The sequence below is a fragment of the Gymnoscopelus microlampas genome (assembly GCF_963454915.1).
Source record: "Gymnoscopelus microlampas genome assembly, chromosome: 7".
In the NCBI taxonomy this organism is placed as follows: Eukaryota; Metazoa; Chordata; class Actinopteri; order Myctophiformes; family Myctophidae; genus Gymnoscopelus; species Gymnoscopelus microlampas.
Window position 1 is genome coordinate 16,198,292 of NC_139944.1, and position 23,966 is coordinate 16,222,257.

The 23,966-nt window shown below is 41.3% G+C and overlaps 4 protein-coding genes across 4 annotated transcripts in view; 2 read left to right on the forward strand and 2 right to left on the reverse strand.

Annotated features, from left to right (window-relative positions):
* ddx27 (DEAD (Asp-Glu-Ala-Asp) box polypeptide 27) overlaps positions 1-3,432 on the reverse strand; it is a 14,363-nt gene extending 10,931 nt beyond the window's left edge. The window contains exons 1-5 of the mRNA XM_084061958.1: positions 3,233-3,432; positions 2,295-2,438; positions 1,981-2,040; positions 1,094-1,262; positions 238-287 (exon numbers count right to left, since the gene is read on the reverse strand). Of these exons, the coding sequence (XP_083918084.1) occupies positions 238-287; positions 1,094-1,262; positions 1,981-2,040; positions 2,295-2,438; positions 3,233-3,319 (510 nt within the window). The 5' untranslated portion in view covers positions 3,320-3,432. The remainder of the gene's footprint in view (positions 1-237; positions 288-1,093; positions 1,263-1,980; positions 2,041-2,294; positions 2,439-3,232) is intronic.
* Positions 3,433-5,003: 1,571 nt separating this feature from the next.
* On the reverse strand, positions 5,004-14,320 carry mkrn2 (makorin, ring finger protein, 2). The gene is made up of 10 exons (XM_084062136.1): positions 14,215-14,320; positions 12,922-13,050; positions 11,636-11,829; positions 11,423-11,539; positions 10,819-10,988; positions 10,574-10,639; positions 9,833-9,981; positions 9,070-9,180; positions 8,094-8,238; positions 5,004-7,256 (listed from the first exon to the last, which is right to left on the reverse strand). The coding sequence occupies exons 1-10, from the start codon at positions 14,238-14,240 to the stop codon at positions 7,092-7,094; spliced, it is 1,272 nt and encodes a 423-aa protein (XP_083918262.1). The 5' UTR covers positions 14,241-14,320; the 3' UTR covers positions 5,004-7,091.
* Positions 14,321-15,636: 1,316 nt separating this feature from the next.
* mkrn2os.1 (MKRN2 opposite strand, tandem duplicate 1) lies at positions 15,637-19,152 on the forward strand (the record flags this gene model as incomplete). The annotated part of the gene is made up of 4 exons (XM_084061729.1): positions 15,637-15,866; positions 16,858-16,904; positions 17,846-18,038; positions 18,934-19,152. The coding sequence occupies 4 exons, from the start codon at positions 15,637-15,639 to the stop codon at positions 19,130-19,132; spliced, it is 669 nt and encodes a 222-aa protein (XP_083917855.1). The 3' UTR covers positions 19,133-19,152.
* A 2,603-nt stretch (positions 19,153-21,755) lies between these two features.
* mkrn2os.2 (MKRN2 opposite strand, tandem duplicate 2) lies at positions 21,756-23,963 on the forward strand (the record flags this gene model as incomplete). Its single annotated transcript, XM_084061730.1, has 4 exons — positions 21,756-21,946; positions 22,330-22,379; positions 23,091-23,259; positions 23,726-23,963. 4 exons carry the CDS (start codon positions 21,756-21,758, stop codon positions 23,952-23,954), a joined length of 639 nt encoding a protein of 212 aa, XP_083917856.1. The 3' UTR covers positions 23,955-23,963.
* Positions 23,964-23,966: the final 3 nt, after the last annotated feature.

A 23,966-nucleotide genomic window follows, 5' to 3' on the forward strand; every position in this document is an offset into this window, starting at 1 on the left:
TAATCCTAATCTTAAACCCAACCTGAATCTTTTCTTAATTGTCAAATGGTTGTTTTATATCTTGTGAGGACCAGGAAATTTGTCCTCACAATGTCTGTTTCTCACACACACACACACACACACACACACACACACACACACACACACACACACACACACACACACACACACACACACACACACACACACCACATTAATAAATTGTTGTGATGATGTCATAGTAGATCATGTGGTCACCTCGTCTCCCGTATTCTTCTTTGCTCTGTGTTTCTTATCTCTCACAGTGTCTGGGAAACAGGAAACAGGAAACACTAGTAAGTTATATCACAAGCATTGATCTTTATATCCACATTTACCAGGAGATCGTATATTTTCCATTTGGTAAATATATTATTTATATAAATGTTTTACCCCCTTTTCACTACTCCTCTCGCCAAAACACACTCCCTGCTGACAGGTGCCCCCCCCCCCCCCCCCCCAGCCCGTAAGGATTACATGCAGTGACAATTATCACCCTCCCCACCCGGCTTCCCTCCCCTGAACACGGGCCAATAGGCTCTATGCACAGCAGCCATATTGTGAAGACATTCACAGGTGTTACCAATGATACTAATGAAGGCTCTGTTCCATTTAGTGTAGCACAGTGGTTCGGTTCTCAAATGTTTCAATTTCCACGACCCCCGTAACTCTGAGAGTGCACAAATGTTGTACCCTCTCAGAGTTACACACCCGTAAGGGGCCATTTGGAAACCCCTTAAGGAACCATGAAGGAACCTGGACCCAAATTTGAGTCCCACTGGTGTAGCAGTGTTTCCATTGAGCCAACATGCACAATATCAGCACCCTGACTTTGTTTGACCAGAATGGAACAGAGCCTTCATTAGTATCATTGGTAACACCTGTGAATGTCTTCACAATATGGCTGCTGTGCATAGAGCCGATTGTGTTCGTATAGATGCTCGACAAAGCCGGATGCACCACGGCGGTTTTGAACCCACAACCTCCGCGGTGGTGGGCAGGCACTTTACCACTGTGCCACCCGAGCTCCCATTTGGTAAATATTTACATTTACCGTCCCCGCCGAAACACCCACCTGCTTTGGTCAGAACATCTTCATCTGCAGAACTAAACTCATCCTCTTCCTCCTCCTCCTCTCCTTCGCCTGCAGCTCCTTCCACGTCTGGTTTCACTTCTTCTTCTTCATCACCCTCCTCTTCCTCACCCTCTGTCTGTTGATTAGTGGATGACAACGCTGCCTTCTCCTGAACAGTGGTGGAAGAAGTACTTGTTACTGAAGTAAAAGTAGCAATACCACAATGTAGAAATACTTAAAACTATAAATATTTAACCAATGAAAAGTATTAATAAGACCTTGTGACTAGATAATAACTACATTGGATGGATCCATTGTAACACAGGTTCTTTTTTTCCATTTTCTGAGAAAGTATGGTTTTTGGACCCGACAGCGACGATATGCTGAAATGTATGTAAAATATAAACAAATCTACCATTTTAAACTAGATACAGTATAGAGCGTCGCAGTTCCCGCCCACTTCCAGTTGCCGGAAGTAAATACTCAATGCATTTTTCCCATTGACTTTTCCGAAAATATTTATATAAATTAATTTAAGCCTAGAATCAAGCTATCCAGGATGCTGGTGAATCATGACCATAAAACGTTTGATTCTGTGAAAAAACTTTTTTGAAAACGGCAAAACAAAGGGTATTTATTAAACATAGTATATCATATCATTAAATATAAAATTTGAAAAATTACAGAAAAAAAGGTTTTATGGTCATGATTCACCAGAATCCTGGATGGCTTGATTCTAGGCTTAAATTCATTGATATAAATATTTTTGGAAAAGTCAATGGGAAAAATGCATTGAGTATTTACTTCCGGCACCCGGATTCTGCGCAACTGCGATGCTCTATATATGACAGACTATAACATAAAGACCAACTGGGAGCCAGACTCACCTCAGATTTTCGTTTCTTTCTGACTTTCTCAATCTTCTGGTCCAGCGTGGTGGGATTTCTCTGAGAGACACACAAATACACACACAGATTAAAACCAACAACCTCACAGGACACACACACACACACACACACACACACACACAAGCAAGCACACTAGGGCTGCACGATTCATCGAAACATTTCTCTATGACGTCCTGCTGCATTTGTGTGTTTAATTACACTTAAACAATGAACTTGCAAAAAAGACGCTACTAATTGAATGAAATGAAACAATATGAAGGATGTTGATATTGTTCATGATAATAAATCATTACCTTGGGCTTGAGTTGAGCCATGACGTCAGCCATCACCCAGTCATCATTGGAAACAGCGTCTCTCTCTCCAAACGTAAAGTCTGTGTTAAAGTGTCCGCTTTTCTGACCCAACTTCTTCTTCCTGTTAAGAACTATGGGCTGCTCCTGAGGAGAGGAGAGGAGAGGAGAGGGTCAAATAAACAGGAATGTACTGACATCACTTTTACAAAAATGGACAGCCATAGATGAGTCGGTAATCAGAAGTGCACCAGTTTGACCCAGTGTGTGTGTGTGTGTGTGTGTGTGTGTGTGTGTGTGTGTGTGTGTGTGTGTGTGTGTGTCTGCGTGTGTGTGTGTGTGCGTGTGTGTGTGTGTGTGTGTGTGTGTGTGTGTGTGTGTGTGTGTGTGTGTGTGTGTCTGTCTGAGAAAGACACTTGCACAAATATGAATAAGTATAAACAGACATAGACACCCTAGACAACATCCCACCTGGTGCAGAACACAAAGACACCGTCAATAACTAATTAAGTATACAGACGTTTACAGTACACACTCTGCACTCATTCTGCCTGATGCAGAACAAGAGAGAGATCAAGGTAAAGCCTATGGTTATGAGGGTAACATTACAGATGACAACGGTCTGTGTAAGTCATTAAGTACTGTCTTCACTAGTCACAAATCTCAAAGTCACAAAGGTAACAGTAAGAGTTAAGTATATAGACTACTACATTACATTGTGTATTGTATTCTGTACTCATAAAGTAATAGTATGTATGGCCATGTGTGTACTGAGTGTATTGATGTAAGTAATGTACTGTAGACTTAGTAAGTGTTAATTTACTAGGTAATAACAGTATGTCCATGTACTATGCGAGTACTCTGTGTTCATATTACATGTATGTTAATGTTATTGTGTATAATATGCTAATAACTAATGATTATTAACATGATTAATATACCTCTCCGTCATCAGACTCAGACTCTGGCTCTTCCATGACGTCATCATCCTCCTGGATGGTTCCAATCAGGTCCAGGTGGCTCAACATGACGTCACGTTACTTTAGTTACTTTTAATGTTATTTAATGTAGTTTAATGTAAAAAACAAGCTCGTGCTTCTCCAGCACATACACACAAACTACACACAAACACACACGTGTGTTGGTGCTGGAAATGGAAAGTGATGCACTTCCGGGTCATTTCCATTGTTGCCAGATGTTGTGAGAGAAATAAGCAACCACGTCTATGAAAACAAGCCCAAAAGAAGCAACTTAGGTCACATGAGCACTTTTAACCTATTATGCATCGGCTATTTGAACATTTTCAAAAGAAATCTTGAAATGATATGTGGAATATTTGGAATATTTTTGAAAAATACAAAAACGGGTCTCTTGCCCAATTGTAAAAACACTTAATGCTCCCTGGCACAAAACATTTATAAACATATTTGAGAACCACTGGTTTAACTGGTAATTTAAGAAATTGGAAGCAAGCCTAAATAAGCAACTACACTTAGAAACAAGCCAAAAAAAAACGCAATCTACCACCAATGTTTAAAAGCAACTTTAGAGAAAAATAAGCCTTAAGTCGCTTATAATAAGCATAGACTGTAATAAGCCGACATGGCAACGCCGGCACTCATTTCGTTGAGGTGCATTGAAGCTCCAACAGCGCCACTTGGCGGTCCGGGGGGGAGACGGCCATAAATGCCATAATAACTTAGAAACGTACTAATATTCTATGCCAGTGGTTCTCAAACTTTTTCATGTCAAGGACCCCCAAAATGATATGTATTTGGCCGCGGACCCCCATCTAAAAATATTTTGTTCCAGGGACCCCCAGAAGCAAAGATTTGAGTTACAAATGTTTGCTTTAAAAATATATATATTCAAAGATTTGCACACATTTTCAAGATTTTTCAAAAATAGCAGATCTACAAGCTCATAGCGCGGCACTCGGTGCCGCGCTATGAGCTTGTAGATCTGCTATTTTTGAATAGCCAAAGTATAAAAGGTCATAATTATTTGATGCTATATTTACACATTTTGCTGGGTACCCCCTGGAACCCCCTCAAGTACCCCTGGGGGTCCCCGGACCCCACTTTGAGAACCAATGTTCTATGCAACCTGGGTATTATATCATAGAAAATGTATAGAGACTCAATAGTATTACAAAACGCGAAGGAAAATAAAAGCCTGGAGATCGAGGCGACAAACGTGTAGACTCTGGATGTTATTGAAAGCGTGTAGACTTTCTGTATTAGACTATATTATTAAAAACACATGGAAACTATTATTAAGAACTTTGGCTAATGTATAATTAAAGGCATGTGTAAACTCTGACTGAGTATATTAGTAAAAAAAATGCCTAGACTTAACATGCAAACCTGCGAGTCGCACCGTTGTTCCGAAAGTTGGCGCAAACACTATTCAGGGGTCTGCCATGACCATAGGCACACCAGGGCCAGGGGCGACATCAGGGGCTCCCAGGGGCCTCTGGGTGCAATAGGCACACCGTTGCTTGGCACACACTGTTCAGGGATCTGCCATCAGAATAGCCACACCAGGGGCCATGTGTGGCCCCCAGGGGCCACATCAGGGGAATATAGGATTGGATTCGAGGGCCACATAAGATCCTGAAAATCTAGTTAAATAAAAACCGTGTTGATACTCTGGGTAAGTGCTCTAACCCAAATAAATGTCTGGATCTCAAACATCTGTGGATTGCTTTTATTGGGTGTAAACAGCAACGTTCAGAGGACACTGCATCTTCATGTCAAAATGTTTTATTCACATAACAGAGTTTAACTGCATCTTCATGTCAAAGTGTTTTATTCACATAACAAGAGTTTAACGTTCGGAGGAGACTGCATCCTCATCTGTCAAAGTGTTTTATTCACATAACGGAGTTTAATGTTCGGAGGAGACTGCATCCTCATCTGTCAGTTTGTAAAAGTCTGACACATTGTCACTGCTCGCTTACAGGAGTTCACGCAACAGTAGCAATGCATTATGGATCATCAAACTGTAGTAACATTGACAGCATTGGGCATTTCTCCAGTCACATTATGTACACACACACACACACACACTCATTTTACATCAGGTTTACTTCAATCGGTACAGTTCACTGCAGATTCACTTGATATTTTTTTATTTAGTTGTACATGTCATTATGCAGCGCACGCACACACACACACGCACGCACACACACACATTCATGTGTCCTGTCAGAGTCCTGTCTGGATAAAACAATGAGACACATGCAGTTCATTTAAAATGAAGAACAGTTTCATTTTCTTCTTTTTTTAACAATCTCATTTCTGTCTTTTGGGGTCTAACCGGCTGCTGCTTCTTTTGGTCGTTCTAGGGACCTGTAGTTACACCAGTGCTTCTCAAACATTTTCCCGCCAGGGCCGCAGAACCCCATCCGAAAAGATTGTGCCTGGGACCGCGAAAACAGAACATTGATGTCCATTCTTTTTTCCAAAATGTATTTTTTGTTGTTGAAAATGGCCTATCTATAAGCTAGCTAGATCGGCCATTTTCAAACAGCCAAAGTATAAAATAGGGTTTTAATGTTTAATCTGATGGACCCTCTGGAACCCCCTCAAGGACCTGTGAAGGTCCCTGGACCCCACTTTGAGAACCACTGGTGTAAACGAACAGATGAGTGAGAAGGAAGGCTGTGTGATGGAGGGGAAATGGAGGGGAAATTGACGTGACATGTAATCTAATTACACTTCGAGATGTCATCTCTGAAAAGGTTCAACTTTGACCTTACACCAGAGACACATTCTGCTCTTCAAAGCAACATAATCGACCGTCATGATTTAATAAATATCGCCAATAATTACAGAAACTTTGCAATTAATCGCAATTTAAAAATCTAATCCTTTGACAATGTGAAGACAGTATGCCACTTCCTGTTATTATTCACATTATTTACAGCTTTTCTCAGACTCTGACCTCACTTCCTGTTAGCCCGCCCACCTTCAGTAGAGAGTGATGTCATAGCGAGGCTCTATGATATCACTGATGTCTATGACACTGTCTTTATGACAGTGATTCTCAACCCTTTTCACTTCAAGGACCCCGTTTGATAACATTTTTTTCTTTTTTTTGGGACCCAAATCTACACAGTACAATCCTTAGTGTTAATTTAACTCAACACTACGAGTGTACAAAACTCTAAGAGTATACACTGACACTCTCTGCATTACACACCCGTAAGAGTCCACTTGGTTCCATTTGTACTCTATATCAGAGTTTCAGAACAGTCACCAACTCCTCAAGGACCCCTGGGGGTCCCAGAACCCCAGGTTGAGAACCACTGATCTCAATGACAGACGGTACTCCAGAACCAATGGGATCACACCAACAACCTCCAGGACCCACCCACCAAGTCAAATAAGTCATCATCATTACATGGACTCAGCTGAGAAGCCTTCATGTAGACACTCGTCTCGGGTCCACTGTTAGACAGGTAGTCAAGTCAGACAGACAGGTAGGAAGGAAGTGAGACAGGAAGACAAACAACTGGGTAAAAACTATGGATGGATGCAGTCTAGTTCCATTACAACACAACCCTGTCTGTCTGTCTGTCTATTTAGTGATTGAGTGTCTGTCTGTCTGTCTGTCTATTAGTGAGTCTGTCTGCCTGTCTATAAGTCTGTCTATTACTTAGTCTGTGTCAGTCAGTCCGTCCATCCATCAGTCTCTCCGTCCGTCCGTCAGTCTGTCAGTCAGTCACATAATCATCCGTCAGCCTGTCAGTCAGTCAGTCAATCCATCCATCCGTCCGTCCGTCCGTCAGCCAGTCTATTGGGTTCCAGTGGGCGTGGTTTCGTTGCTGTCGCTCGGTCCTGACATTTGCATGAAGAGTTCCCTCAGCTCTGTGACCTCATCATCCTGTGACGGTGGGAGTGCAGCGGATCTCTGCTCACGCTCTTCGATGAAGTCCCACAGACGCACGCTGTTCAAAAACTACACAACAGATAAACAGTATGTTGGAAATCGTCTCTGTCAGGTGGAAACCTCACATGTCCCAAACTGTTGCTTTTCAGGATTCAAATTCAAAAATATCAAATTCAAAAATAGCAAAAGAAGCAGACCTACAAGCTCAAGACGCGTCGCTTGTGGATCTGCTACTTTTGATGCTTTTGTGTTTAAGAGACAAGTTAGAATATGGATCATGAATATAGGTATTATTCTAAACCTACGTATGTTGTTGCTGTTCTACATGCAGCCAACTACTTGAAGAAATTGCAGATTGAGGCTTTAACCTTTGCTTTTATGAAATAATATGAGACTATTACGGTTTTATGGAAGATGCTGCTGCACATCAATTTACAATTGAAGAGAGGAGTTACAGGAGCGCTACTGGTATCCCTCAGACCAACGGTGCTCATGGAAGGGAATATTCAGGAGAAAAAAAATGATGATCAAAGGGCATTAAACCCACTTTTCAGACTCATTCCATACCTAATCCATCTTTTTGACATTTACTTCAATAGTTTTTACTTTTTAATCTTTTAATAAAGTTTGGTTTTGTAAAGCGACTTTGAGAACTCAGAAAAGCGCAATATAAATTGAATGTATTATTATTATTAAATCTAGGTCCAGGCACTCAGGATGGGTTTGATAAGTAAAAGGCCTCTATTACATTTGGACTAGAGACATAAAAAAATGAAATACAATAAAGGCCTTTCTCCAGAAGATGTATTGTATTATTAGTTTGACACATTCTATTACTCTTTAATCTTATTGAAAAAAATACTGAAACCAGTCAGACAGACAGAGCTTTAAGCCATGCATTCTCACCCGCACGTTGCCCTCTGAGCTCAGTTGTTTCCTGGGTCGGTCCGGTTGGGCCTTGGTACCATCTGGGTACGCATGGAGGTACAGACACTTTCCTCCAAATGGACACGAACCACGACCCTGGTCAAAGTACCGACACGCCTTCTTACTGTGGACAGACAGACAGGACAGAAGATAGTCAGACTAAAAGAAAAATTGTCTTGTTTGGCTTTTTGAAGCGTACCCCTTGACAATTCTGGTAGTTTCTTGAGCTCTACAAGTCTCCAAAGCATTCAAATACAATGTTTAACAACTAAAGCTGGTCTTGCCATAACCAGTGTTGGATAACGTTAATTTTAATAGTAACTACCGGTAGTTATGTTACAGGATTACTGCCATTATAAAGTATTCCGTTACGTTACAGGATTACCTTTCTGAGAAAAGTAACTTTTTAGATTACTTTTGCTTTACCGACGATTAAAACGTATTTGCGAGGAATGACATAAGCAACATCCTCTTTACAGCTCATTACCATTAAGTTTGATTAACATAAAATCAAGAGTGCAGCCTACCGGAGTGGCTACCAGTGTTGAGGAGCTATGCTGGGCTTAACCAAGGCATACTGGCTAGGGCTAATTTGCATTGATGTTCTTATTCCAGTCCTTTCAACAACAAATCCAAAACTAATATGAATACTTCCACGACCGTACTAAAGGATAACCTCTATGTCTTCTCTCAATCTCTGCCATGTCGCACAGGTGTGTCAAATTAATGTAATACAAAAACAAACCAGTAATACCGTCAGCCGCAGGGGCGGACTGGGACCAAAATTCAGCTCTGGCATTTTTGTGTAACATCCGTGCAACTCTCCGTTGACAGAGACAAGCTCATTCATCCAAGTACGGTACATCCAAGTTGATGTGATAGATGCAGGACAGTTACAGAACCAAAATAGGAACCTATGCAGGACACTAGCAGGTAGACAGACAGACTGACTGACCTGACTCCAGTCTTAAAGTGCTGTATCAGTCTGTCCTTCTCGCCTTGGTCCTCCACCCAGTAGAGTGATGGAATCACAAACTCTGACACCACCCTACACTCTGGACATGACCTGCAGACAAACAGACAGACAGACAGATTAATGACACCACACTACACTCTGAACATGACCTACAGACAGACAGATTCTGAGCAAGACACTTAACCCCTAATGTCGCCTCCGAGTGCCGTAAAATGGCGCTCATTGCTCCTAGTAGTTAGTTATAGGATGGGTAAATGCAGGACAAATTTCACATTATGTGCAAAATATACAGTGACAAAAAAACACCTCAAGGAGTGCTGGGGACTATTCTATTCTATTCAATTAACAGCTGTATGTGCATGAGCACGTTCTTATACTCAGCAGCTGTCACGTGGAATGGGCGTCCTAAAAACCACACGTCCATGGTCTCACAGGCGAATTTTAAATCTTCACACAAAGAAATGTCTGAATGATAGCAGGACCTATTCATAACTATGCCCTAATTGTAACATCATTCAGATATAACACTTTTATATATATATATATATATATATATATATATATATATATATATATATATATTACTGTTGCGTGTTGAACCATCTTTGAAAGGGCCACAATAGAAATAAGCTTTCAACCTTTTTTGTGTTTATCCTTTTGAATATTGTATGCATGTGTTTTTACTTGTGCATGCGATTATGTCCTTCAATCAATCAATAATGATCAGAGCTCACAGACTTACTTGATGATCTTGTTGTCAAACTGTTTGGCACAGCGCCACTGCCGAATGCAGGCCAGGCAGTAACTATGGCAACACGAGGACAGAATCCCAAACCTCCGCTCAGAAGGTACTGCCTTCTCCAGTACCACCTCCATACAGATAGAACACACCTAGAACATAATAGAACATAACATAATACCACCTCCATACAGATAGAACACACCTAGAACATAATAGAACATACATAATACCACCATCATACAGATAGAACACACCTAGAACATAATAGAACATAACATAATACAATACACCTTTTCTAGCGACTGAACAAGATTGGTCACTTGTTCTCATATTTTTTTGTGTTCTTAGACACATGCTAGTTGCATTGATTACCAGGTATCCTATAGTTCCAAATGTACAGAATGTTATTTAGATAGCATGTTGTTTACACAGATGCTAGTTTTGAAGTTTACCCAGTATTCTAGGCTCTTTTAAACACTTCATAGTTTTTTCTTTGCACTCCATTTGTTTATGTGACGCTTGTTGACTAGGGTGAATGTGATTTATTCTGGATAACAGTATCTGATAAATGACTAAGCTGTAACACCTGGGTCTGGGGACCACGGATGGAAATTAGCGTTCTTGGCAAATCCAGTGTATTTACACTACATTTTGTAAGTATTGTTCATCAATATGCGCTGTCACGTTCAAATAAATAGAAGAACCTCTGAGGTTAGAGTAAAGGTCAGGGGTTAGACCCACCTTGTCTTGGCTCAGCTGAACCGCAAATGCTCTCTCCATGTCCGCTTCAAACGCCAACATACACATCTGTAAACACAGGGGATTCGATGATCAGTGCAACATAACACCATTTTTTGTTAACACCACTGTGTGACACTGTAGTATGATCAAGTAAGGCGTTAATTTACCAAGAAACACAAAAAGTTAAAATATGGATATAAGAGATTTCCGCCGACAAGCGACAAGATGTGGGCAGCAGAACCGACCTTCTGATGAGAAGTTCTCTGCTCGGCGTCGTGAGGGTGTAGAACCTGCAACCTGCAGATGTCACACAGGTCGCCATGGAGATACGGGCACGTGCTGCCATACTGACAATGTCCCGCAGCGGCGTAGGGGCAGAGGCCGGGGGTCACGTTGGAGGGGTACGCCCCCCCGCCTGGGAAAGATGGAAACAAATAAACTTAGAAATATTCATCAATATGTCACAGTGTTACATGATTGTGTGTGTGACTGTGTGTGTATTACTACACTTTTGAGGTCCAAACATGGGAAAACGGATGTTACGCCTCAAGTGAGGTCCAAAATACAAAGAAATGTGTGTGTGTAGGGGTACAGCTGAGAAATCCTTTGCTGACAAGGCTACGCCCACTGCTTTGTCCCAATATGAAGAACCGTCCTAAAGTCTATGCACTGGTTCTGCAATGTTGTTTTGTTTGTTTTTATCTCTGAATGGTATCCACACAGATCTAGCCCATTCACTGAGGTGATCAGACCTCTGACCATCAGGCTTTGTGACAGAGAGAGAGTGTGTGTGTGTGTGTGTGTGTGTGTGTGTGAGAGAGAGAGAGAGAGAGAGGGAGAGATACTGACTGTTTCCAGTGTCATCCAGTCCAGTTGTGATGGCATCCAGGTAGGACTGGGGAGTTCTACTGGGCTGGTATCGATCTGAAGGGTTTCCATCGACTGGACCGCCGTCTCTCACCAGAGCTGGACACACACACACACACACACACAGACAGGTTGGCATCAGATATATACAGATAGACAGACATGTAGACAGATAAACAGAGGTCTGGGACCCACCTCTGTCTCGCAGCACCACAGGTTTCTTAGGTCCGTGTCGGCCGTGTGGCGGCGGTGCCGAGGACCCAGCCACGGAACCGAACGCACCCATACCCCCGTGACTGGGCTGATCGCCAGCTGCAGGTCCCACTGCTCCTCTGTCTCCTCCTCTCCTCTCCTCTCCTCCTCTCCCGGGGGGTCTGATGTGGTCGTATCTGTACAGAGAGAATGCAGGGATTAAAAACAACAACAAATCTCACAACTGAACATTTGTGTTAGGCCATCGATCTGTGATTGGTGAAACAGCGTGAAAGGAGTCCTCCACACTAGCGCTGTGCTTCCTCTGACACACACGCAGTCACCAGCTGCTTCTTTTCACCTCTCTAACCCTGTCTGCATCTGTCCCGTGTTTCCTTCTGCTGTAATGGGTTATTATTAGCACCATAACACAACAGTAAAGTGCTTTTCCCTAGACGTGTGTGTGTGTGTGTGTGTGTGTGTGTGTGTGTGTGTGTGTGTGTGTGTGTGTATTTATGTATATATATATATATATATATATATATATATATATATATATATATATATATATATATATATATATATATATATATATATATATATATATATATTATTATTCTTTTTTGAATAGAATTTACCTCTACATTGGGGAAATAGTGCAATCAAAGTAATGATATGGCAAATTCAACGATAATTCATATTATTTTGTATAGTTGTATTTATTGCAATAATAACATAATAAATTACACAAAATCCCAAGTCACACCTGGACTTGTCTCACAGCACAGTGTGCCTCAACACACCGTTTGAGAACCACTGATCTAATGGGTTATTTTTAGCACCATAACGCAACAGTAAAGAGCTTTTTAGAACCTGGCTCGTCCACCGCACACAGGGATGTATTTACATAACCTACTGAAGGCCCTACAACAGCATGGCTTTTCAACTGACTGAGAAACAGGGAACACCACCCTGACCAACAAACTACCAGGTGATATGGTTTCCCATTAGGTTTTTCTTCAGTGGCTGAAACATCTGTCGTCGTCCCTGTTGTTTTACAGTATATTTCAATTAGTTTCAATTTATTTCCCCCCATACATTCATCAATCATGTTTGTTCCATTAAACAACAGTGTTTCATATAGGAAGACTAAAACATACACTGTAACTCCCCATCTTTAAATTGTGACGCTGATTAGTCCAGGGCTCAATGTGAACAGTGAATCTCCATAAGCACAGGTTCCGAGTCCTCTCTGGTAGGTAATATTTACAGATGTATGAGGTTCTTACCTGCAGCGTTCTCCATAAGCACAGGTTCCTCTCTGGTAATATTTACAGATGGTGGATGGTTTGCTGTTGGCGAGGTCGTGAGAGAACAGACACCGGCTGCCCTCCCGGCACACACCATGGAGGAAATATCTACACACACACACACACACACACACACACGAAAGGTCTGTACATTAATATAGCCATTCAAATATATGTATACACTGTCACTGACAATAGACACAATTACAATTTTGGCATTTAGCTCTTAATCCAGAGCGATTTACAGTAAGCAATAAGCATGGATGGACAACACAATGTAATACATCAAATGCATAGAAATAGTCATCTAGGATGATACGTAAACCAAGAACCTATCATCAGTTTAACAATATATACTAATTAATATATATAACCTGCTGATACACTACACTTACAAAAACACAGACAGTACAACCACTTTAGCCCTATTCAAAAATAGCACTTTAACAAGCTCACAGTTGCGTTGTAGCCCTGCAATTATCGGCAAATATTTTTTTTTTAAATAATTTAGAAATAATATTTCGCCTATAATGACCCCAAAAGGGGACATCAGGGTTAATGTGGTTAATAGACTGTATGCATACAGTATATAATCTGATTTATTACAAAGATCCGGTAAATGTATCTGCAACATTTGTCTGAGACAATACATAAAGGACTGTTTTAATGTGAAGAGTTGTGCTAGTTAGTTAATAATCAAGCTATTGCCTGGTGTTTACACAGCTAATTAATCTAACTAGTTAATAATCTACTCCAATGCTAGGCGGACACACACACACAAGCTGACCGACTCGTTTAGTTGCAAAGAAAACATCACAACGAGGTGTTTTGTTGACAAGCATGGTTTTGTCATCAACTCCCAATGCTAACTGGGCTAGCAATGCTAAAATGGAGCATCAGCTAGCTAGCCATCAGTGTTGCCAGGTTTCACGAGAGAAACAAGCAACCAGGTCTATGGAAATAAGCCCAAAATAAGCCACCACTCTAACCCTCTACAAAATGGCCATTTGAAAATAGCAGATCTACAAGATCCACAACCACCAATAATTTACAAACAACTTCACAGAAAAACAAGCCCCAAAAGTAGCTTATAATAAGCGGACATGGCAACACTGCTAGCCATGGTTAGCTTCAGGCTAACAACGCTGCCTGACGTCCATTCGGCCCCCGAGAACACGCGACCACGATGCACGAGCACACGCAGAGACACAGAACATGGTTAAACAGCACAGGAGGCACAACGTGAGGAAGGTTAATGGTTGTTTCATTGACCTGCAGGTGATCTGTTTGGTGCTCATGTTGTTGTTTAGCTACTAGCATGTAGCATGTAGCCTCACTGTGGCTTATGATGTTGTCACGTTGGGTCCGCCCTTCAGAATGAGTCCGAAGAGCAACCGAGGCTCCGCCAGAGGACGGTTCCTACTTCACATGAACACACAGACCCCCGCTCCCAAGGGAACACAGACTAGTCTATGCAGTATGCACCCACCATGTGGTGGAAAGTAACTAAGTACAATTAAAAAGTAAAAAATTGTGGCATTTTTACTTTACTGGAGTATTTCCAATTGTCTACACGTTTTACTTCTACTTCACTACATCTCAGAGGAAAATATTGTACTTTTATTCAATTATTTGAAAACTTTACTTTAGTTACTTTGTAGATTTTGATTATTATTACAAAACATACATTAACCACTTCAGCCCTATACATATACATTTCATCCATTTGAACATAGCCGATCTACAAGCTCTCATTGAGTTTCCTGCATCTGTACAGAGTAGACCTCTAGACCTACTGCACATATAAACAGAGCTGCTACCTTTAAACACATTTGTTTTTGTATAGTATAGATTTTTTTGGTATAGTATTTAAATAGTTTTGAGAAAAAAATGCTGCTAATTGTCCCAAAGTGACTGCAAAAGATTGCAGCTATTTGTTTAAAAAAAAGCTTTATAAACTGTTTAGCTGTTTTTTTAATTATATTTTGACACTTGTTTTGGCAATGTAAACGTATGTTTTCTCATGCCAATAAAGCTCCTTTGAATTGAATTGAATTGAACCCCGGTGTTGTATTAACGAACAGTACGCAGTTTATTAATTTTGTAGACCTACTATTACTATACAGTCATTCTGTATCCAGACTAATGTTTTTTCTTTCTTTCTTTCTTTCTATTATGATACATACATTATGTGTTGTGTATTATATATTGTCACTATTGGGCAAAGACCTTTATCTCAATATTTCATATTTTTATGTTAATATGTTTATATTGTTGTTTTTCCCCCATAAAATAATGTCCTATTTTATTGTATTTTATTTTATATGCTATTTTAAAATATATAGAAAAATGTGTGCCTAAATGCATGTCAAAATAATGGCACCAGGTTGAAAAGTGGTTAAGTCTGGCTGTGGGTTTTATTATCAATGAAAAGTACAGATTTTTGGACATATAAGGTTTTTACCCGACAGTGACAATTGATATTTATTAGCAATGAAAATAATACTATCTCAGATACATAGGCCTATAGCACTTTTATGAGTACTTAAATTAGCTCATAGAGAAAAAAAACACAATAAATATCTCTAGTCTAGTAAAACATTTACCTGTGTGTACTAACCACGCCCACACACACACACCTTTGTGTGTTCCTTCCTGCTCCTTGCTAGATCACAGAACATTGCTGTCAGAGACATGATGAACTGCAGTATGATCACTTTCAGACACTGTGGAAGGACCATTTACACCTTTGAAAACGGTACAGCGTTGCCACGGAGACAGAGCAGCAGGTGTCCAGTGTGCGGCGACCAGTTGAGACTGGGTTTACTGGACGCCCCGGTCAGAGTCCACACTCCCTACAGGAATGGACACCTCAACCCATGCTGCTTCCTGCTGGCCGCCCAGCACGGACCTGCTGCACTCACGTACTGGAACTATACCACATCATTCTGAGCTGTGTGTGTGTTTGATCTGCTGTGTGTTGTTGTGTTGTGTTGTAGTTATTATAGTATAATAACTATATATATTATTATAATATAACAACCACAACAAAACAACTACAACAACATTCAACACAGATCAAACATAATATTACTGTGTTGTGTTGTACAGTGGATATTAGTATAATAGACCCCTTAACAGACAACGTCACACTGATAAGAACCAGTATGCGTGCAACCAGTATGCATGCAATGAAACCCATTCTGTCAGGTCTCCCTAGGATGCGCCTCACTAGCCAACACACAAGAGGGGGTTGGGGTGTGCTGAAACCAGCACACCCCAAAACAACAGGTTGGGAATTGATTGCGTGAAACAATCACCTGTGCGTCCAGTCTCAATGTTAGTAAACAAATAATTGGTCTATAGGGCTGTATTGTATTGTAGCCATTATATTGTAGATGTAGAGTAATGTTGTAACGTAGATATTATATTGTGTTGTGTTGTACTATTGTGTTGTGTTGTACTATTGTGCTGTGCTGTGCTGTGCTGTGCTGTGCTGTGCTGTGCTGTGCTGTGCTGTGCTGTGCTGTGATGTGATGTGACCTAGGGGTGTCATGATTCTAAAGCGGAGCTTGTAGATCTGCTGTAGACTTTTCAAAAATCTTTGAATTATCTTTGAAACGTTTAAGATCACAAATCTTCCTTATGGGGTTTGTGGCAAATACATATCCATTTAGGGGTCCTTATTATTAGATGTAAATGTTTGAGAACCACTGCTTTTTAGTTAGAGTTAGAGATTCAATCTGATACGATTTTCCTGATTTTGATCGATATTCGTGACACCCCTAAGTTACGTTCTGGTGTTCTGTTGTGTGTTTACTTTATGGTTCTGTTGTGTGTTTATCTTACAGTATGGTTCTGTTGTGTGTTAATCTTATGGTTCTGTATTAAAATAAAGTTTGTTTTCTTCTCTAGTGAATGGAGTGACACTGAGCTTCATGTAGGAATCTCCAACTCTAAAGGTGATGGGAGGTATTTTATATTGTAATATTATATTGTTATCATGGTATTTTGTGTCGAGTTATGCTAAGCTGTTCTGTGTTTTCTTAAGTTGTGTAGTATTGTGCTGTGGTGAGTTACCGTGTGCTGATCATTACATACTATAATAGTCCAGGTGTAGTATACAGTTATGCTGAGGGTACTGCATGTTATATTGTAATATATAATATGTAGGATATAACGCCCCACACGTCCCAAACTCTTCTCCCTTCTGGCTCCCAAACTGTGGAACGAATTCCCCATTGCAGTTAAAACCGCAGATTCACTATTTTTTCTGCCGTAATCTGAAGACTCACCTCTTAAGACACCACTTTAGACCGTAGCACTTGACCTATAGCCTTGACGACCATGCAGTCTTATGCAAAGGTTAAAATGCAATTTAGACAGCATGTTATTTAGACAGATACTAGGTTCATTTGTTTACCTATATTATATTGTTTTTAGACTGATGCCAGGTTCTTGGTTTACCTATCAGCTCCTAGATCCTGTATTTGATGTATGTGTTTACCTTGCTTACTGTAAGTCACTAAAGAGCGTCTGCTAAATGCCTGAATTGTAAACTGTAAAGCTACTGTGTGTTATATTATATTAAAGTTGTGGTAAACAAGGTGCTCGGGTGGCGCAGTGGTAAAGTAGCTATCCACCATTGCGTAGTCTGGGCGTTCGAATCCATCTGGCTTTGTCGATCGTCCATACGAACACAATTGACCCGTGTTCGGGTAGGGTGATGCTTTGTGGCCTTGTAGATTTATTTAAAATAAAATGGTGTATAGGTGGGTTATACAGTTATAATATGTTTATTAAATATTGTGTATAGGTGTGGTATACAGTTATAATGTGTTTATTATATTGTATTATTACTAGGTGTGGTGTTATATTTTATATTGATTATAATTATTACTAGGTGTGGTATACAGTTATACCAGGTCTGGGGTTCAGCGTCAGCAGGAGGGATGGGAACACTGTGTGGTTGTTCCTCTTGTCGCCCCTAACAACCACCTGATCGTCCCCGGTAACCACGGTAGTCTGAGCTTCAAACAGAACTGGGACAGACAGCTGGACATGTTCTCCTCCCGGGACAGATGGACACCTGAAAGGTCTCTCCTCTCCTCTCCTCTCCTCTCCTCTCCTCTCCTCTCCTCTCCTCCTAGTTTTGTGTAGTATTGTGTAGTGTGCTGCTGTGATTGAGGTGGCAGGAAACCACATATTTATACTATAAAATATATTTACATTAAAGGGCTGTCCATACCATGCACTATAACGGCACTACAGCACAAACTGGTGGCCGTAGCTGAGAGGGTAGAGAGACTGTCTGGTAATCAGAGAAGGTCTCTGGTTCGAGCCTTGGTTGGCCCGGTCTATGTGTCGAAGTGTCCCTGAGCAAGACACTTAATCCCCAACTGCTCTCTGGGCGCTGTATTAATAATGCCCACTGCTCTGTTCCTAATAGTTAAATCATAGTCCTGACATCATAGACTGGCCTCCAAGTACTCTGACAAGGGGTACAATGAGTATTGTATAACGGAATGGGCATGCGTTCCAAACGGGAATCCCCCTAGTTATTATAACTCTATAACTATAAATATATCGTTCACCACTGTCATTATAATTGTGGTGTGGATGCCACAGAGTGGTTAGAATATTTTTTAAAACAATATCTTTATAGTTGTACTGTAGTACCTGCTGCACTGCAGCTCACAACGTGTTGCGACGCATATCTGCTATTTTTGAATAGCCTAAGTATAAAATAGAGTAAGTGGGTAAACTGATTTCGATGCTGTATTAAGTAATTTTGCTGGGGACTCCGTGGAACAACTTCAAGGACCCCTGGGGGTCCACGGACCCCACTTTTAGAACCACAGATGTACATGTATCAAATATTAATAACATTCATGATGAGAAAAACATCACATGGATGCAATATCATATTTAACATGTATATGATGTTTATGAATTCAATATTATAATATCATTCATGTTTTCCTCTCTCAGGTTCTCAGAGGAGGAGTTTGGCTCCTGTTGCTATGGTTACGCTCTAGGTTTCATTAACGAGCTGCTGATGTCATCAGGCAGGGAGCCAATAGAGAGAGACAGCTTCACCTGTCTGCATGTCCACCCCCGAATGAGGACCGCCTCCAAATACCTGTCTGTATACCAGTACATTACACAGTATGGATACTATAGTACCTGACTGTCTCCCACATAAGACAATACCTGTCTGTCCTTCACGTCCTGCGCATAAGACAATACTGCTGTCTGTCTCCACAATACCTGACTGTCCTCATAAGACAGGACAGTAAAATGTAAACAGAACGGAATTACAGTAAAACACTTGGGCTGAAAGTCCCTAGGACTAGTTTACATTATGGTCCTATGTATTCAATTCATCAACAGAGCACAGAATATGAACTCATTAATACATGTCATCAACAAATGCAAATATCTATATTTACAGAGGAGAAAAAGGAATAGAGGAAAACGGCAGCAGTGTATGTCCCCTCATTTCAAAGGGATTTAGTGTCTATTTCCACTTGTAGTTTTCTGACCGATGCTTTTTGAGGACAGTTTTGAAAGAAGCTTGTGATTTTCATTGTTTAATGGATGAACAGCATTAAGGGGCATTCCACATTATGGTGGCAGAATAGTAGAGTTATTCTTTGCGAATGTTTTCCTAAATTTGGGGGGTATCAGATCGGAGACGCTCCCTTTGGTGTAGTAGTTTGTTAGCAATTAAGTGTGTGGGCACTGATCCTCTGAGTATCTTCAATACCACCCCATTAATATTTGCTTAACCCTGTCTTCTACCCTGAGCCATCCCAGCAAAGTGTGTTGGAATGAGGTGGGTCATGGGCTTTAGGCTGAGTAGTAGTCGTATCAGTTTGTTTTGGGAGGTCTGGATTGGTCTGTTATTGTATTACCTTTTTTGTCTGATGTTCTTCCTCAATAGACAGATATTGTTCACCTGGTGTGGACTCTTTGACCTCTCAGCAAGGGCTTCTTAGCAGGACAAGGGTCGTCTTTGTCTTGTATGAAGAGGACTAGGACTGCAACTATCAATCATTTTCTTAGCGATTAGTCTATCAGTTACTTTGTCAATGAATCGAATAACGAGAAGGGCATTTTTTATCAACAAATTGCCTTGAAAATAATTAGAATTGATTTTTTATAATGGATTAAATTGATTAACCACTATTTTACAGTTTGTGACGTGTCACATTGCGTCACAAAATATATATTTTTTCACCCAAATAGATTATTTTATTAAAATAGATTTGAGATTATGACAATTGAGACATGTAACATCTATGATCTGTCTCACTGTATATTTTATTCTTAATTCAGATAAGTTTCAGTTTTATTTGTGTTATGTTCTATGAGTATATTCACAACAAATGTCTGCTAAAATCAATCAAATAATAGTCAACAGGGTCGAAGTCATTATGTAAAAAATAATATGATCAGATCAGATCCATCAGTTCTGTACAGATAGAGCCAAATGGAGCTGTTACGGGTTAATTTGGTTCCATCTGAAATAAAATGAAAAAGTTTGAGAACCACTGTCCTAAAACACAGTGCCCTAAAGGACAGTGCTGCCTGTGAATCTCTAAATATCCTAAACGTATCTGTCTACGGTTCTGAAATAACAGAGCTATGTGTTTGAGACTGCATGGATCAGATAACACAGTTGAAATATCTTATGTTGGAAAACGTCAAACAAGGTGTTCCGTTACAGTCGTCTGTATTGTATCTTGTATCTCAGCCAATACTCTAGTTTCTGCTACTTGTCTATGAATGGAGCCCCCTCAGTACGCACGCACGCACGCACACACAACCCTGGACATAGGATATGTTTAGGTCTGGCATAATGTAAAGAAAGTGTGTGTGTGTGTGTGTGTGTGTGTGTGCGTGCGTGCGTGCGTGCGTGCGTGCGTGCGTGTGCATGCGTGCGTGTGCATGTGCATGTGCATGTGCACGTGCGTATGTGTACGCGTGGTGCTTTGTATCGGTCAGAAGGTTCTGTTCTGGTAACCAGGTCACTTGTCTGTTACACTGTTTCCATCTTCTCAGCTGTCACCAGCACCTATGTGACTATGTGTGCGTGCGTGTGTATGTGTGTGTAATGAAGCAGTTAATGACCAAAAACATACCAGCCACAGTCCATCTGAAGTGTATTATGTGCCAGCGAGAGAGAGAAAGAGACTCACATAGAGGGAGTGAGATTATTAGTCACCATAAACCTATATGTTCTTACATACTAAACTAAGTATAACCATTAGTCAGCATACATTTGTGTTTTTATATACTACACCATAAAACAAAGTTTTACCTGCAGATTAAATTAACTGGTTTTAATTTTAATGGCAAACAAGCCTCCAATGTTCTATTCAGCAGCTGGTTGGCTGGGAGCCTTGCAAGGTGATAGGCTGAAGGGAAAGGCTCAGGGTCGGGTGGAATGTGATAGGGTGTTGCTAAGCAGCCGTGACACAGCTGTGACATATGATGAAGGGAGATCTATAGAGACAGACAAGAAGAAGAGCAGCTCAACATAACCTAGAAAACACACAAGCGAGAGAGATCAGAGAAGAAGAGAAGAGAGAGGAGGAGAGAAGAAGGCAGGTGGCGAGAAGAGAAGAGAAGAGAAGAGAAGAGAAGAGAAGAGAAGAGAAGAGAAGAGAAGAGAAGAGAAGAGAAAGGATCGGGGAGAAGAGGAGCGAAGTGGAGAGAAGAGGAGCGAAGTGGAGAGAAGAGGAGCGAAGTGGAGAGAAGAGGAGCGAAGTGAAGAGGAAAGAATGATGCCGACATGAGATGGAGTGATGTATAAATCTTTGATTAAATTCAGCCACTGTGAGAAACAAATCTTCTGTTTCTTCCTGCCGGAGGCATGTCCTGTCTGTGATGCCACACTGAGTGGCCGGAGACTAGAGGAGGCTCCAGTGAGCGTGCCCAGTCCGTTTACCAATGGACACAAGACTTCCTGCTGCTTCCTGATTACACCTGGCAACAGGTACGCACACACACACACACACACACACACACGTGTAGCACGCATGCACGCGCGCACACACACACAGTGTCTGATTATAAGTCGATTATAGTTGGGAGCTCAGGCATGTTTTATCAAATGCCAGTTGCAACTAGGAATTAATTTACATTACATCAACAACAAAGAGGTGCATTTCTATAGCACTGTCTCCAAAGGGATTTACAATGTGCATTATATTCAACAATTCACACACACATTCACACATACGCGGTGGAGGAAACCATGCAAGACACCAACCTGCTCATCAGGAGCAGTTAGCGGTTCAGTGTCTTGCTCAAGGGACAGGTTATCGCTGTTGACGCACACACGCACACACAGAATAATCGAGTGTTTTTGTCTTACAGTGACTTCGATGAAACGTCAGAACTTCACACTGGGATCTCAGACACCAAGGGTACGAACACTCTATTAAAACTTCTCAGGCACTCGGGTGGCACAGTGGTAAAAGTACCTGTCCACCACCGCGGAGTCTAGGGCTTCGAATCCACCGCGGTGCATCCGGCTTTGTTGAGCGACTATCTATATACGAACACAATTGGCCCGTGTTCGGGGGAGGGAAGCCGAGCAGGGAGGGTGGTACTTGTCACTACATGTACTCCTATGGGCTGGGGCGGAGCTAGTCAGCAGAGTGTGTTGTGCGGAACTCGCGGCACTCGGTCACCTCTTGCACGGCCCAGATTGACACCTGCTTCAAATGTACATGTGCAGAGGAACCCTTAGCATTTTGTAAGCATTTCTTAAGGTTTCTGTGTTTGTAATGTTCACATATAGGATGTTATTGGCAGCATGTGTTCACTGTTACTCTTGTGTGAAGGGATGTTATTGACTCCAGTCACCCATCATGATGCTGGCCATGATTTGACCAATGATCGCGAGTCAATGCGAATTGAACATAGCCAACCTGTTTTGACTGGAATCTTGCAATTATGTCAACTGTGTTAGTGAGAAGTGAAGTAGTGTAATGACCAATAGGCTCTGACCATATCTGTAGTCCCTGTTTCCGGAAGGTGGCATACCTATTTCCTGTTATTAATATTTCACACTGCTATTAACACTTGACCTGAAGTTTGCTAACGTGGGTGTGTGTGTGTGTGTGTGTGTGTAGGAGTGGTGTATAACTACACCATGTCGGGAGTTCGCAGAGATGTGTCTGGTTGGGAGAGGTCCATCAGTATTCCTCTGGTCAGACCCGACATGTTCAACCTTCTGGACCAGTGGAACCAGTACCTGGAAAAGTTCTCTGATGGACCCATGTGGGATCCGGCCTGGCACAAGTACTTCTAATATAATTACTATTACATGTACTGGCACTACTGCTACTATAATTACTACTACAGGTACTGGTACAACTACTGTAATTACTACTACAGGTACTGGTACTACAGCTACTATAATTACTACTACAGGTACTGGTACAACTACTGTAATTACTACTACAGGTACTGGTACTACTGCAATTACTACTACTGTGATTACTAGTACTACAGGTACTACTACTGACATGACAACTACTGGTAATGCTGAAATGATACTACTACTACTACTACTACTACTCAACTGGTGCAAACTCCTGCAACTAAGTTACTAATAGTCTCTAGGAGACGTGACCATATTACATTGGTCCTAGCTTCCCTCCACTGCTTGCCGGTGAGTTTCAGAACTCACCGGCAAACTCAAGTTTCCAGGTCAAACAGTGATGCATTCGTTGTTTAACACCTGTCTATCTGTCTGTCTGTCTAGGTTTGATGAGAAGGAGCATAACTGCTACAGTTTCACTCTGGAGTTTGTGAATGGAGTGCTGGCCATGCAGGGGAAAGCAGCGCTCTCTAAAGACCACTTCACTGAGAAGTTCATTCTGCCGCGCATGAAGAGAGCCTCCAAATACAACATGCTGAGTCAGCACATCACCGCACACTCCTACTACATCATAGACAGGACAGCAGAGGATGAGGGAGCACAGAGGACATGAGGAGAGGAGAGT